General features: G+C 39.8%; 2 protein-coding genes across 4 annotated transcripts in view; both read right to left on the bottom strand.

Moving 5' to 3' along the window:
• Nucleotides 1-4,334, bottom strand: part of tmem276b (transmembrane protein 276b) — a 9,272-nt gene extending 4,938 nt beyond the window's left edge. The window contains exon 1 of the mRNA XM_020606829.1: nucleotides 3,602-4,334. Within this exon, the coding sequence (XP_020462485.1) occupies nucleotides 3,602-3,998 (397 nt within the window). The 5' untranslated portion in view covers nucleotides 3,999-4,334. The remainder of the gene's footprint in view (nucleotides 1-3,601) is intronic.
• A 655-nt stretch (nucleotides 4,335-4,989) lies between these two features.
• On the bottom strand, nucleotides 4,990-16,471 carry slc39a13 (solute carrier family 39 member 13). Of its 3 annotated transcripts, none has more exons than XM_020606807.1 (10): nucleotides 16,199-16,471; nucleotides 14,506-14,871; nucleotides 13,008-13,115; nucleotides 12,400-12,542; nucleotides 10,672-10,791; nucleotides 9,396-9,485; nucleotides 7,494-7,544; nucleotides 7,224-7,356; nucleotides 7,016-7,115; nucleotides 4,990-6,418 (listed from the first exon to the last, which is right to left on the bottom strand). In XM_020606807.1, the coding sequence occupies exons 2-10, from the start codon at nucleotides 14,831-14,833 to the stop codon at nucleotides 6,343-6,345; spliced, it is 1,149 nt and encodes a 382-aa protein (XP_020462463.1). In that variant the 5' UTR covers nucleotides 14,834-14,871; nucleotides 16,199-16,471; the 3' UTR covers nucleotides 4,990-6,342. The 3 variants fall into 3 exon arrangements, with proteins under 3 accessions (XP_020462463.1, XP_020462471.1, XP_020462454.1); XM_020606815.1 differs by having other exon boundaries at nucleotides 10,672-10,794; nucleotides 16,199-16,337; XM_020606798.1 differs by lacking the exon at nucleotides 16,199-16,471 and adding an exon at nucleotides 15,677-15,998 and having other exon boundaries at nucleotides 10,672-10,794.

The following is a 16,471-nucleotide window of genomic DNA, read 5'->3' as shown; positions in this document are numbered from 1 at the left end:
GCAGTCTTATATCCCACTAAATCGAAAAATTTTAACAATTTAGACTGTATGAAAGCTACATTGGTGTGATCCCTATATCCCATCTTATGCACAATTCTTATCGCTCTTTTTTGTAATATATACAATGGTTGAAGTGAGCTTTTGTATGTATTTCCCCAGTTTTCAACACCATACTCTAAGTATGGTAAAATCAGTGAAGAATACAAAATGCGTAGTGCTTTCCCGTCCAAAATATATCTAACCTTTGCCAATATCGATATATTCATTACTATTTTGTGCTGAACATATCTTATATGAGATTTCCAGGAGAATTTGTCATCAACTATGACACCTAGAAATTTAATTTCATATACTTGTTCTATATTAGCTCCCCCAATTTTCAATTGAAGTTCATTATCTAGTCTACGATTCCCATATACCATAAATTTAGTTTTATCTAAATTCAGAGATAGTATATTACTATCACACCATTTCTTTATCTTCTCAAGTTCCTGCGAAACCCGTCCAAAAAGTTGCTGTAGGTTTTCACCCGATGCCCATATGGTAGTAGTTCAAACATACCATGATTTCCAAATGGGCTGGTGCGATAACAAAAAGCCAACTAGGAACACTAAACTGAAGCAAACTACCAGGTTTAAGCATTTGAAGTATTGTGTGGTACATCTAGATCTTGCACCACACTCTGGAGTGACTTTTGAAAAGGAGACAACACTCAACCAGACATCATTATATGCTTTAAATGTAATGTTGCATGTCAGGTTAAAGGTGCAGTCTGTAAGATTTATAAGGATTTATCAGCAGAAATGCATGAAAGTATGCATAATTATGTTTCGATTAATATGCAATCATTACAAAATAAGAATAGCTGCCTTTTATACAGTATCTATCATGGAGGCCACCATGTTTTTTTTACAGTAGCCCACAACGGACAAACCACACACTGGCTCTAGGACGTGAATTTAACATTGAGGTAGCAGTTTGGATTTGGATATGCTTGGAAAACAAAGTAACATTAAAAACAAGAGAAAGCACTGTTGTGAGTTTAAGAAGTATAATTTGAAGAAATGGAGGATTGTAGTTATACTTAACACAAGAAAAAAGAAGACAGTATGAATCCCAGTCATCAAATAAGCAAAGACACGAAGAAATTGGATAGGCAACAGCACAAGACAAGGATAAGCACCAGTATGGCCTTTCCCAGATGAAAATCTTTAATGAGGGACAAATGCTTCCAGAATAACGTTGAAGTTGCCCACTTTCTGATGGACAGGTAATTTAGCTTAACAAGTAAACTCAAGTTTTGGTTTGATAGCTTTAGCTGAAACATGGCCAGTGCTGAGTAACTCACTGTGGTCAGCTTTTACTTGATCAAGTGCGAGATTTGTCCTACAACTACGGTAATCGCGGTGAAAAGGCTGTGGGGGCTGGTTAAAAGGATTTATGAGAGTTTTGTTGCACGCTGCAATCTGCAATCTCACTGCTAGATGTCACTAGATCTCACACACGGTACCTATAAGATCGTTTTAAAAATGGTGGGTGAATGCACGGTAAAGATTTTAAATGCTCTGCACAGCTATGATAGATCAACACAGGATGAAATATTTTGCCTGTTTAGACATCCTCTCACACGTCTACAGACTGTGCTTCCCCTTTCTCCTGTTTGCATTGTGGTACCTACACCTTTGGCATTGAAACTTGGTGATTTCATGTGATTTTCATTGTATGGGTGTGAAATTATGTTGCTCCATAACCTATCTGCTATGAACAAAGAGAAATCTACACTCAGCGCACTCAGAGATCAATACCCACTTACACTGTACTTCTGTATAGTTTTGGAACATGAGTTCAAAACACTGCTCAAGTGTTAACACTGTATCAATGAACATGAGTCCACACGAGCTCAATCTGTTTAACACAGAAATGTTATTTTCCTGACATCACTGTTGTCACAACACGGTGTTAAGGTTATAATCATGATTAGACAAACATCTCACAATTTGCAGTTCAAATGGTTTTCCCTGCTGAGACACATTTTGCAGATTTTATCTTTAATTCTGTCTGATTCTGAACACGGTTTTGTAAAAAGCATCACTTGAGAGCTGTGTATGGACTTTAAATGAGGAAACATCTGACTGACTGTTGGCATCTGGTTACTACATCTAATAGTAAATGGATTTCATTATAGCTGCATCTGAGTCAAATTCTAATCAGCACCTGCATTCTGGCTGCTTGGAGCTGTGGGTTTTGAATCACCCAGAGATGCAGGAGCACTTTTAACAACAGACAAATACACTGTAGTCATGTGACTACTCAAATAATAATTCTTGAGCAATACAAAGTGTATTCATGCACACATATGCAATCATATTCTGATATTTTCTTTCTGTAGCTTGAATTAGAGACAGCCTGAAAATGTTCATAGCACCAAGTCCATTCAGTCAGTGTCAACAAGCTTTCACCCAGTCTGTTGGGACTGGATCCAGCCCCCCACCCCCCAGCAACCCTGAACAGGATAGATGGTATAGATAATGGACGCACGGATGGAAGTTAGTGTAGCAGAGGCATTGCATTTGAGTAGTGTGTTCATGTCTTAAGCCCACGGCCTATGGCATCGGTGTAAAGATAATACTCTGGAGTTTATGTGTATGAAATATGAAAAAAATATGAATTTATTAATTTACTAGTTCTAGTGCACTTAGTCCCCTAATGAGTTTTAAGGTAAGACCGTGTTGACATTGTGTATGTACAGTATATATGTGGATAAATGAATTCTATTTGTACAGTTAACACTGTAGAGATTTTACGAGAAGCAGAATTTAAAGTATTATACTGTAGACTGAGCCTTATGTACATGTACTTTCATTAATTAAAAGTATTACATTGTAGATTTGAAATTTTTAATGGTTACACTTAAAAACTACACAACGTGAAGATGGTTTGGCTCAGACAGACAGCTTTGAAACAACCTGGTGTTGAGAATTTTCGGTCAATGCTTTTAGGAGAATAATGTGTAATTTGGGCAGAATTTTTTGTTCTTGTGCTTTGTTTTGTTTTGGTATTGTTTGGTATGAAGGCTCATCTACTTCCACATCTATAATTACAACAATAACTTGTGAGACCCTGTTTTCTCCAGCTTTAGGACTTTGGTCTGGATCAGAAATGACGAGGCCTGAGATATGGCTTCTCATTGTATATCTAGCCTATGTGTGTTTTCTCTGCTGTGGCTCAGAATTCAAACCAAGCTTTCCATGATTCAGCTTCTTCACTACTGTAAAACTGCCTTGTGTGACATTATCCTTTACAACATGTTTAGTCTCCTAAAATGAAAACACAAAACAGTAGAAGGAGCAGCTGATACTGACCATTATCTCAGAGAGGGATCTCGCTCAGCACCATGGACAGCGAAAATCACAAACAAAGAACAGAGACCATTCCCAAAAGGCATCCTTATCTAGTTTAAAAGCTGAACATGTAAAACACAGAACCAGGTGATGAGAGAGGAGCGTGGGCCTGTTTGTGTCAGGCTCCGAGTGAGCTCATCGCTGAGCATCACGGCCTGGTGCACACAAGAAAAGCCAGGCTTCATGCTGCTCGTGTTTACCTTTGTAAATAAGGTCCTCGGTTTCCAGGTCGAATCCTTCCCGGTGACACTTCCTCCAAAGCCCGGAGATGGTGGAGTTAAACTGCCGGCTGCAATGAGACTCCATGGCCGACGCTGCGGCCAGAAAGTGCCGCTTCCTTCTGATGAGAACACCAGCATCTGGGCCGTTACCTTTCCTCTCCAGGCTCTTTGGAGGCATCTGGAGGGGGAGGTTGTGGTTTGAAATGTAGATGTACCCTGGGTCGTTTCGCTTGTTGGCATAGTTTTTACACCTCTCTCGATGTCTCCTAGCGTCGGTCTCGTACCAGTAATCGGTGCAAATCGCCATGGCAAGCAGCCCCAGTGCACAGAACGCCAAGAAGAGCCCCGTGCTGGTCAATATTTTCATAGCGGCCATCTTCCCCACTCGATGGAGAGCCCAAATAGTCGCTAGAAGGTTCCTCCGTGGCCGTGTTGATGGTACCGCGTGAAATAAATCACGACGGCACTCACAGCCTCATGCAGCCCTGCACTAGGAGCATAATGGTGCAAGGCCAGTGTTGTCTGGACTGGATGCTGCGGTCTATTGTTGTGGTACCCGAGGATGCAATGTTGTTCCCACCATCTGTTATGGTACAGGAGGAGAAGAGATGGATGGCGACCAACGCTGTGAGGAGGAGGAGGAGGCAGGGGCAGTGATGTAGCTGTGCGCTCTCTCCTCCAGGTTGTTGCGGGATGGGGAGCAGACAGGAATGTGCTCTGCTGTGGGGGAGTGGTCATTCATAATGCTTGAATGACCATCTTTTGGATTTGGCCAAGATGTAAAACACAGCTAAAAGCAATCGAGGGAGAATTTAATTACATGCACATATCAGAGATACAGCTTTGCCTGAAAATATATGTTCTTGAACAGCAGCAAAACAAAGTGGTTGGTATAGGAGTTCCCTCAGTATGGCTTCAGCTATTAGGGACTTTAATGTTTATTGTGGATTTTTTAACTTAAACCTAATCACGAGATGAATACCACCATGAACTAGTTGTGATAAACATGTTTACATTGTATAATTATGCATGTTTTCGTGGCTATATGCTGAACTTCTTATAAGTTTATAAACTTTCTAACCCCTGCTTTAAAGAAGCCCACTTCTTTCAAACACAACTTATAACTCCTTATTTCTAATGACAAACCATCTGTTACCAATATGTTACAATTTTAAAAACTGATGTACTTTCATGACTTGTGCAAAAACAGCTCATAAAATAATGTCAGGACTTTGTGAACAGTAAAATGCATTAGGTTTGTCACTGAGCATTAAATAAAGGTTGGTCAAAATGACAGAGAATATTCTCCACCTCAGAAAACTGCTGTATTTATGACCCACAAGATCAAATATTTTAATACAGGCACCATGAACTAAACACTTGGACTAAAGTTATGGTAACACAAATGAGAATCAATGAAAGAGTTTCGTGTTTGCAGTTTCCCAATGAACATCTTTCACAACACTACACATAGTGCTCATTTGTTGTCCTTCTGTGCTGCGAGTATGGACGGCTCCCACAGACAATGGGCTGCTCACAGGCCGATGACTAAAGAAGGCAACCTGCAGCGGAGTCGTTATGCCAACAGAAGCTTGCCAAACAGACTGCATTGAAATGGGATGAGTGAATACACAGTCAATACTTCCCTCCACTCCCATGTGACATTTTAGGTACAGAATCTTTGCAGTAAAAATATACTCATTGTGCAGCGGTGTTTGTGAAGTGAGATCAATTCAACACAGGTTTACTAATCAATACCAGGATATCCTAATCCCACAGAGATCAATACAATACCTGCGTCCCTATTCTTCACGTCTGCTACCACGTGTGGTCTTGTCGTCATAAAGCTGAAAATAAACAGCCTGTAAAATATACTGTATATATGTCAGGAATGTACAGTTTATTCCTTCAGGAGTGGAAACTTTGACCAAGTCAACAACGTGATGTGAACAATCCCACACAGGTCACTTATCTGGTGTCTCAGAATTACTGACAACATGTATATTGAAAACTAAATATTACCAAACAGTACCAGTCTATCCTCAATTAATTAAACCTTATCACAATCAGTTATTCAAGCCTAGCTTTGCATTAGCGCCAACCTGTGCTAAGAGGCAGAGTGTATTCTATGAGGGAGATACAACCAGATAAAGTGTACTTTGGTGTACTTTAGTCTTGGCACGTCATTTCTTAACAAGACAAAATGATGGCGTGGTGGTGGTGGTGGTGCATGTTGGATAAAAATGTGTTCTTTTTCAATAAATAGGAAGCCGCTGTGTCAGAAACAGAAGATGCAAAACAACAATACATAAAATATCTGAACAATTTAGGGTTCAATACATTTTAAAGAAGGTCCTTGTAGAGGGCCACAAATACCTGTTCTATTGAGCAGGTACATCAGGTGTACCTGTGTAATGTATGTGCAAAATAACAAGATTGTCTGCTCAACAATATCGTATAAGACAATTTGGTAACAAATATCCATACAAATCTTCTAATTTCTCTTGATATATAAGTCTGGCACATTTTAAAGTGTCCACACCAAAGTCCCGTCAGTCATCAATCTGTAAAGTGCCAATTCTTTGTCAGGTATTTGATTTGGTGTAACATGATGATGATGATGATGATGATGATGACTGAGCTTTCCATGATGAAGAGGTCCCAGCATCTCCATGCTGAGTTTAAGTGTCTGGTGAAGCTAGAGGAGGTTTCCTCCATGTTCAGTCAACAATGGCAGAGAGCAGAGCCATGACAGCCACACCACAGAAAATGAGCAGGATCTGCTGGAGGGAGTGCCTGGGGAGAAAACAAGGTCGCAGATTCAAGGACATAAAAGAAACATGCCACATACCCATTTTCACATCCAAGCATAAAACATGTGTACACCACAACTTTGGCACTGTCTTGATTATTCTTGCCTTGTATTTGCTACCATTCTCCCACTGACAGGTTTCAGACTTGATGTATCATGTACATCAGTACATAACCTCGTTATGTACCAAACTTAGCTATCTCAAAAATAACTAGCCTATATTAATCCATATAATTATTAAGTGTTTGTTCACTTCCACAGAACAAGAGGGGACATTAGGGATGGAAGATAGTCACCATGATTCAATTTCAACACAGAACAGGTTAAAGGTACTCGTAGTACTATAAAGACATGCTTTTACAGATAGATCCCTGTTTTGACTGTAATGTGTGTGTGTGTGTGTGTGTGTGTGTGATTATGCAGGTGGCGTGATTTGAATCCTGCCACTGGTTTCACTCTATCACAATGATCAACTGTTGGTCATGGTAAGACACCACTAATGCCAAATGTAAAATTTACCAAGAAACTCCACAAGGCACTATTAAGAGCATGAGCATTTAAAAGTGTCAACATTAACATACCTTAAACTGGACTCCTCAAGCAGGTCAGGCACCACATTCACCAAGGCTATGTAGAGGAAGCCTCCTGAAGTGAAAGGCAATATCCAGGCAGTGGAATTTTCTAGAAACAATGCAAAACACTTACATAGAACTGGTTCTGGCAACTGTAAAATGGTCTTCACTTAACAATGTGTTTGACTATACAGTATGTATATTGGTCCCATCTTACCCATGTCTTTCGGTGACTGAGTGTACAGAGCAAAGCAAGCTCCCAAGACCCCAACCAGTGCTGTGAACAGCTGCATGCGAGCAGCACTCCATCGGTCAAACCCAGCCCTCAGAAGAATGGCAAAGTCTCCCACCTGCAGAAGATGAACATAAACATTCAGTGTATTTACAAGCAATGTAGTATTCAGAATCTTCTTATGCGCTTTCAGATAGGTAAAAATGAACTCTTAAACTGAATCTCAAATTTCTAAATTCACAAACACAATCTTACCTCATGGGGGATTTCATGGAGTAGGATGGCCAAGGTGGTGAGGAACCCGACCTGCAAGGAAAGTCTAGTTAACAGGGAAAATATATGACATTCAGCTTTGTTGGGGGCTTGGGAGCACCTACACTGAGGGCTAACCTCCACACATTTTGATGGTTCCCCTCAGGTTTGTCTGAATAAAAGATCTGTTTCAAGTCTTAAAAGAATTAAAAACTGTAAACCCCAACTTATTCATGTTTAATCAATTGATGCACACAATTTTTATACAGCACAACACTGTGCCAAATCCACACTGTGATAAATGCGTACAAGAGTAAACAGACAACACTGGTGAAATGTCTTGTATGTGTGTGTTTGAGACATCTAGTTAGCTTCCTCTTTGGCACATCCATCCATAGTTCATGCTGCTCGCCTTATGTTTCTCCAGCTGGACTCTCTCCTTCCTGCAGCTACAAATACAGTATATAGTAACCTACCAAAGTGATCCAAATCCACGTTACTGCGGTTTAAAGTGCACCTTTTTTAACACGTCTGTAACACAATACAACAAGAACAGGTTGCAAATTGAAAAGGTTTGTTGTATCCTCTAATGAATGCCCAGTGAGTGGCCCTCATAAAAGGTAGTGGGAACGCTGAAACAACCGGTCTGCTGCTCTGCCAACGAGCTTGTATACGCTGCCAAACAATGTACTCACATGGGAGGTGTTATACGTCCAAATTGCCCAGATTTATTTTTGTCCTTTTCTTTCAGTCTTATAGCACTACTCTTTGGACATTTTAAAGCTCTCCTACTGTATTTAACTTTTAAAGTGCAAACAACCACCTTTGCTTTCACACATTTAGTTTTTCACTAATCATGACACTACCTTCTTGTCAGTCATTTTCTTTGAGGCCAGGATCTGAGGTTCCTCTGAACAAGTGCTGTAATCAAAGGACCCAGATCACATGAATTGACTCAAGTCAGACTTAAATCACAAATTGGAGGACTTGGGACTTGCTTGACTAACACTGGTAAAAGACTCGACTTGACTTAGACTTGGTATTCATGACTTGAGATTTGACTTAGACAAATGACTTCACTTTCTTAAGATTTGCATTTTTCTAGATATTGAGAAGTTTTGTTTTTGAAACAAACTAGCACAGTAACTGGTATTCAGTAGCCTTCAAAATATCTACATATCCCTGTACAACAAGACTTCTCAGCCATTATAAACTGAGTAACTGTTGTGCTTGCTTGGCTGTTGATTAATCGGAAAGTAATAACTTCTGGCTCAGTTAATGATAACTATATTTCATGCATCTTTTTTTATGTCCTAAACGTTGACATGAGGAACTGCCTAGTTTCAGGTTATGCACAACATTTCTTAGCAATGATGGTTCATGATTATGTGCTAATTTGGCCTGTCACCACAGGGAGCTATTTTACCTGCAGTGATAGCTTATGAAAACCAGGAGCTTTGAATGAGTATGCACGGGGAGGACTAAGTGTGAATGTAATCACATTCACACACACATGAATAATTTGCCAAACCAGTGTGGTTAGGCATTTTCAGCACATGATGCTGCTTGCACAGCAGGCAATTACCAGACATTTTTACACTAAAATGTACTGTTGGAGGACTAATTACATTAACTAACTAAACATGAATTAGATAGGCTGAATTCTTAGATTGTCAAATCACTTTGTGATAATTACTGACAGGTATAAAATAAATGTATGTTTTTGAGTCTTCAAAAGTCAAATTCTAGACTGTATTTTTACACAAGAGTAAAATGAAGAACAAGCACTTGAGCAAGACAAAGCCAACCAACTTCATAATCTACATACTACATGCATATTACTTCAACTGTAGCCACAAAGTTTTTTTGTGTCTATTTAGTGTTGTGGTTGTCACAGCATCTTACCTTTTTGCTCACCAGAAAACTCCCTGCTACTGCCAGCCCATGAGTGAAGTTGTCAATGCAGTTAGCCAGTAGGTTTAGGTATCCACTTGTCTGGAAAAAAGCGCTTCATGTTACTCACATTTTTATTCACAGTTTTAACAATCCTAGCAGAATCTGTGTTCTACTGTACTTCAATATCCAGAATGTAAGCTTGTCTAGGCTGTAATTTTAATCACCACGCAAGTCTTACTTAGTTCAAGTTACTTTCAGCTTTGTAGTCTGACCCCAATGAAAATAAGGCTGTAAATGGCCCATTCCTGTGAGCAAACCAGAAACAAAGAAACCGAAACATACTTTAAAAAGAAACAAAAAGCGGCTGTTGTTGAGGAAACATGAACTTCTGGACCAATTCTTTTGTTGCTGTCCCTGTGATATACTAGTGGATTGTGTAAGGGGGCACCCCACCTCTCAGCCAACATGCTGGGACTGGCTACAGATACCTGCACAGAACAGGATAAGGTGCAGACAATGGATAGATATACCAGGGCATTCGTATATTAGAAACAAATATATATTTTGGGTTGTTTTCATGATGCTTTGTGTGAAGCACACTTAAAAGGCAAGCGTTTGCTAGTCTTTGTTATATTTCCATTAATGGCAATTTGCCAGACTTTTTTTTTTTTTTTTTTTTAAATGTCATTTATACCTTGACTGTTTCAATTTTCTGTTGATGATCACATATTTTACAGGCTTATGGTGATGCACGATAAAGTCTGATGGTTCAACAAACCCAGGCATATTTTGTCATGTAAACAGAAGATGTTTACTGATGTATAAGTAGTAATATGATTTTATCCCTTCTTTCCAGCGTGGCTGTTTTGATTAGTTATTATTATCTACATACACGTTAGTACTAAAGTCACACTGTCATGAGCCACTTGAGTGGACTTAATTTTTGCGTTTTACTTATCTATATTGTGGGTCTCCAAAGTCTGTCAGACTAACCATACAATTAAATGTACAAATATTACATTATATATATATACAAAATATTTTTGTATTAGAAATGTGTTAGGAGTTGGTTGCACTATTTAAAAAAAGCCAACAGGCTGTGTTAAATGTATCTCTCTGGTTTCACAAAGCCAACTAAGTTGCTGGCACTGACAACCTACAGGACTGAGTTGATGTGCCCTATATAAGCAGCCCATCAAGACTTTATTCCCAGTGGTGTCTCTCTAAAAAAAAGTAAGAACTAAAATTTTTCTTAGCTGGTGAATGTTTTAGTTGTCAGCATTACCTTGATTTTCTCTGATTTCTCCTGCAGACTCTGCTGCCTGGAGGATTTCCATGACTCAGCATGGAGCCCATTTCTGAGTGATAACACTGTCTTTCCACTGAAAACGGAATTAGACTGTGTCTGCTGAAAAAAAAAGAAAGACAAACAAAAGAAGAAATGATCAAGAGCCCCACATGCAGTCTTTTTTATATACATTTGATGTTTTTTTTTGTTTTTTTAAGTGTTCCCTTTACCCATCGATGCCTACCATCAGTAATACTCCATTAACTTTGAAGGCTTGTCCCCCCTTAGGAAACATATTGCCTACCTTGGCCATAACACAAGTCTTGCTAAAAACAGTTAAGTTAATAGTATCCTCAAATCCACACTGCAATAAACAGGCATTTTACTGTTGCTCCCACTGTGTGTCACATGGTTCACCCGCTGGCAGCAAAACATCTGTTGCAAAAAGTCCTTACTATTTTTCTAACTTCCTACATGTGCAGAAATAATAAGAAGTCATTTGCACTTTTGATTTATTTGTCTGACATAAGAGACAAGTCTTAAAATTCCAACACTATTCAACAGGTTTGCTCTGAATATAAAAGAAGATACTGACTCATGTCAGGCTGTAGCCACCATTTTCCAAGAAGCCAACTTCGTTGTTCCCACATTCATAAACTATGGACATAGTAATAGTCAAATTAAGCCAGAGGGAAGCAGCCTGCTGGCTTCTAGTTATGGAAAGGAAATGTTTGCTCCATGTCTATGACAGAAGCATGAGAAAGTAATAATGTGTGATGACTATTCAAGGTTATCAATCATCTCATGTGAGTGGAGCTAATCTGTCATTTCCAAATACTTCTTCTTTACTAGTTCTTTATACTATATGTTGCATTAAGCATCATAGCTCTCCACACATGATGCATCAATCAAAAACAGCAACCCAATTCAAATAAAAAGAAAGCTCAGCTTGTTACATCCAGTGTATCTTTTAGTAAGATTAGTCTCAACACACAGTGAAGAGAAAATACCTCTAACCCCCCTCTCTGCCTCTCCCACATGTCCCTGCCTATTGTTGCCTCTGTCTACGAGCTGAGTGTTCTCCTGTCGACACTGAAAGGACTACAGCAGCTGCTGCTGCTTCACCCCGGCACTATAAATAGACACTAGTGGAGGAGCTGAGCCATGGATTTCAATCTTCTCCCTCGCTGGCATTACAAAGACAGGAGGGAGGATGAGACCATCTTTACAAACCCACTGCAACCAGATGTTCACTGCTTATAAAAGAAGCAATGTGTTAAAAAGTTGTGTTCATCAATCTTGCAGAGTTGTATTTGATGTCACAAGATGTACAATATAATTTCTAAACAGTAACTGTGAACTTTAACAAGAATCTTTTTTGTGCTAAACAATGACACCGTGTGTGTTCTTACCTACTACGGCATGGCTAGAAGGTGCTGCTGCTGTGCTCATTTACATCACCGGTGTTGGTAAATATGCAACTAAATTTAAGAATTGCAGTGATGCAATATTTTGGGCACATATTTTGTTACAGGTTTAATAAATAGCCCTCTATATCTCATTTGGTTTTGCAGACTGAGCACAACAAGGGTCTGTACTAAGCATAGCCATGAAAATAAAAAAAATGTGAAGGCTTGTGTTGACATGTCTGTGTGCAGTCAGACTCCTGTGGACAGCAGTGAACATATTCTTGTAACAACATACTTTCTCAGCTTAAATACTTACCGCAGAGTTAAAATTCAGGTCTGAATTTGAAGTAGGATTCTCTTGGCTGTTTTGGTCTGGAAACATCTTCTCCAAAAGAAGGAAGGCCAATAGGCCAACAATTACCCACAAGCCCTGGGTCATATAGTGGTTTTGTTTACCAGCTGGGGAGAAGCACAGACTGTACATAAGACTGAGTGAGCAAGTACGTGACAACTGAGTTCTAGCATTATAGCAACACAAAGTACTGTAAGTGAGCATTTGTACTTCAAACAAGATTATTAGAAACAAGTGAAACAGTGTATTAAGAACAAGTGGTTTTCACCTGCTTTAGACTAGGTTGCAGGAGAAACATAAAAATGTAATTGCTTTACAAAAAAGTGAAATTTACAGCTACTGATGAAAGGTGATTATATCAAACCAAACACTGTCCTTTGGTGAGGTTTAGGAAATTGACATTACATTGGTCTGTGTCGTCTGTGAGAAAGCAGACTGTTGAATGGCAATTCAATGCACAAGTACCAGTATAGGCTAATGGTAACTATATCATAAGCAACTTTGCTAAACGTAACACAATAGGAAACAATAAACTATTCTTATCTAAAGGTGGTTATGGAAAAGAGATGTACCCGAGGAACCAGAGTGTGCCCACGCCTCAGGAAGGAGGTGAAGAAACACATCGCCGAGGAGACCACCAATAGCAAAACTCAGGAGCTGTTTCAGCTTCTGGCATCCAGCTGAGAAAACAGTCAGGAAACAAGGTAACAATAACTGCATTGTCTGATTAATACAGAACAGTAAGTCATTTTACATGAGTTTTCACTTTGGCTTGCCACAAATAAGAATTCACAACTCCACAGTTCCTTTGTCTTTGTCTGGTGCTTGTTTTACTGATTAATTTATCATTTCTCAACAAATAAAACATGATGCACATAAATGTACAACAGCGTTTCCGGTTTAGCCTCATATTATACCGTATACTGTGGTTACTCATGTGTTCCGAAGAGCTTTGTTTATCCTCGAGGAGCTCCCTTGGTAATGACTAACCTCTATTCAGGACTGCATTTGAAAACCAAAAGCCCAAAATACATCTGGAATGCCACGTTCCTCTGGGTGGGGGCACTTAAGAAGCCACAGTTCTTATCCTCACCTACAATGATTCTGACCAGGTTACTGAGGCTTGGCAGCTGAGTAAGGTTTAGTACCATTTTAATACAAGAGTATGATGCTATAGTGATCATTTAAAAACATATTTCTCTCAACAGCTGAGTCTCTACAACTTCATCTCTCTGCTGTGTATTCAAGCAACATTTAGCAAATATCAACCAAATGAAACTGCTGCATAGCATTTGTAAAGTTCACCATTTTCAGTCCACACTATGATCCACTTTTGAGGAGTGTGATACTAGAGCTTCGAGTCATGAATGTGAAAATATATTTTATAACTGAAGTTACAAAGAATCAGATATATGATCATCCTGCCCTGAGACTTGAAAAATAGCCTTCTGGCTAAATCTGACACATTTACATCTTTGATGTTAATTAAAGTGTATTTTTCTAACCCAAATAAACTAATAAAGAACAAAGAACAAAGTCTGACTGTGAACAGAGCAAGAAACTGTGACTGATAGACAATGCGAATCTATAGACTATACAATCCAGAGCAGCCACCTGATGGGTCAGTGTCAGGTCAGCCTGTGCAAAACACACAGCTGGATCCCCCAGCATCCAGCTGAGCTGGACTCTCTTTTATTTTGATGTTTCTTCATTAAAAATACTAAACATACTGTATTTTTAATGCTAAAATTTAAAATAGCCTTATTATTGATAATACAGTCTATATGATCCATTAGCATTTAGAGGGCATCACTGACCACTGGTTTGCAACATTTCACATATTACAGAACTATATTGTGTTCTTATTGTTATAAACAAAATATTGTGATAATATAATATAATATTGCGAGTTACCAGGTACCAGGGGTGGCCAATTCCAGTCCTCGAGGGCCACTGTCCTGCTTGTTTTCCAACTATCCCTGCCTGACCTGTTGCTGATTACCTGGCTCAGGTGTGTTCAGCCAGTCAGAAGCTGGACGATCCAAAGGCATAAATACTGCCATGTCTTACCTTCTGTTTTGAGGGTAGCTCCAGCTTCAATGGGAATGACGAGCAGGGGGAATATTCCGCTGAGGCCAACAGCAACAGAGCCCACCAGGGACAAGAGCCAAACATGAGCATTTTCGCTGGCTAAGAATTCAGCTACTGCCTGAAGGCCTGGGAGGTCATCTGTCAAAAAGGGTCCTGGTCCTGCAGCTGTGTGCGTTGCATGAGCCATAGCCGTTTGTGTCATCTGGTGGCTGCTTGATGCTCCCCTGTAGGTCAGCATCAGCAGGCTAACTGGGAAAAAGAGGGCAGCTACAGCCCAGCTGGGCCTCTTACAGCATCGACCTTTCATCCGTCCCACGGTCCAAAGAGCACTTCCAAGCAATAGTGCTGTAGGAGGAGCACACTTTCAGACAAATAGGCCTCTCCTGCATTCTTTTCAACAATGTATGGAGAATCTAAACAAGCAAACTGGGACTACAACTAACTAGTTCAACTGATAAATTAGGTCTGTTATTTGTGCAAGGCCATGCTGGAAGATGTGCACAAATCACTGAACTGTATTGAAATTAAGCTACATGAGAAGTCTAGAGGGGACATCACTTTATGGCGGAAGTGCTGACAACTCATACATCTTCAGAATCAGAATCAGCGTTATTGGTCAGGTGTGTTGGAAACGAGGAATTTGACTCTGGTACAGTGGCTCTCAATGTGCATGTACATTTCCCCATGCAAGGCAACAAGGGGCAAGTAAACAATAAACCAATATAAGGCTGTGTAGTATAACCAAATAAACAGAATAAACTGTGCAGACAGACAAAAGAATGTTCATTAGGAATCTTAATTGTGACAAAAAGCCCCAACTACAGAAGGCTGTTTTTGTGAAGGGTCACAAGCCAAAAAGGTAGGAAATAACGGTTTAAATTTTAACAAGGCATTGTGTTTTCCAAACTGATCACGTGGTTTGGTATTATCTTAATAGGTACATTAGCTATTACTGTGAGAAACATTTAGTGCACTAACATGGAGTGGAGTACACGTGTGAAGTAGTATAAAATGAAAAACAGTCAAGTAAAACACCTCAAAGATGAATTTAAGAAGAGAACATGAGTTAACGTAGTAGCTACTTTCCAGAAAACTCTAGAAACATCACAATCAATGTTTGCTTCCTTTCGATACACAGAGTTAAAGTTACCTTAGAGTAACGTTAACCTGATGTATCTGATTGTCGCATCTTTTGTAGAAGTGTTGAAACTAAATGAAACAACATATAACGTTAAAGTTACTGGCCACTGTTTGAACCATGCTGCCCATTAATTTTCTGCAGAACTATCAGCCAAATGAAGTAACGTTAGCTAGCCAGAAACTTGCAGTACAACAACTGCGCTACACTATAAAGTATAACGTTACACAAATTCAAAACGCCACCGAGCCAAGCCGACAGTGTCATTACAGTGAAAATCATGATTTTAACAGCGACATGCTAAGCTAGCCACCGCTAACTCTGGTAAAAGTTACTGTAGCAAGCTAACGTTAGCCATATGCAGAGGCGTATAGACGCTCATAGGTTGCTAGAGCAAAGTAGCTGCGACACACGCAGTCTGCAAACGACGTCACGTTGAAATTAGCACCAGTTTGAGTAAGTTAGTGCCAACGTTATAGGTAGAGACACCTCGTCAAAATAACAACACGAATGTGATATTTTACATGTAAATACCTTGTGACTTCGGCGGTCTGTGCTCCAGTGTGTCCCTGCCATCCAGACCGGCTTTCTTTTCCAACTGCTGAGGGCAGGGATCCGCTAGTCGCAGCACAGAGGGAAGTGTCGGTGTCCACTGCTCCCAAACAGCCACGTATCAGGATCCTGGAGGGGAAAAACTTAGAAACAAGAGAGGAGAGTCGAGACATGAATCCCGCCCCACCAAAGATTTCAGGAAATAACTTGATTCTTTGCCCCAAGGACCCAGAAACTTCCACAACAAGGTGCAGC

Source organism: Monopterus albus, unplaced genomic scaffold, assembly GCF_001952655.1.
Source record: "Monopterus albus unplaced genomic scaffold, M_albus_1.0 scaffold4.1, whole genome shotgun sequence".
NCBI classification, from domain to species: Eukaryota; Metazoa; Chordata; class Actinopteri; order Synbranchiformes; family Synbranchidae; genus Monopterus; species Monopterus albus.
This window is presented reverse-complemented; position numbering and strand designations above follow the sequence as displayed.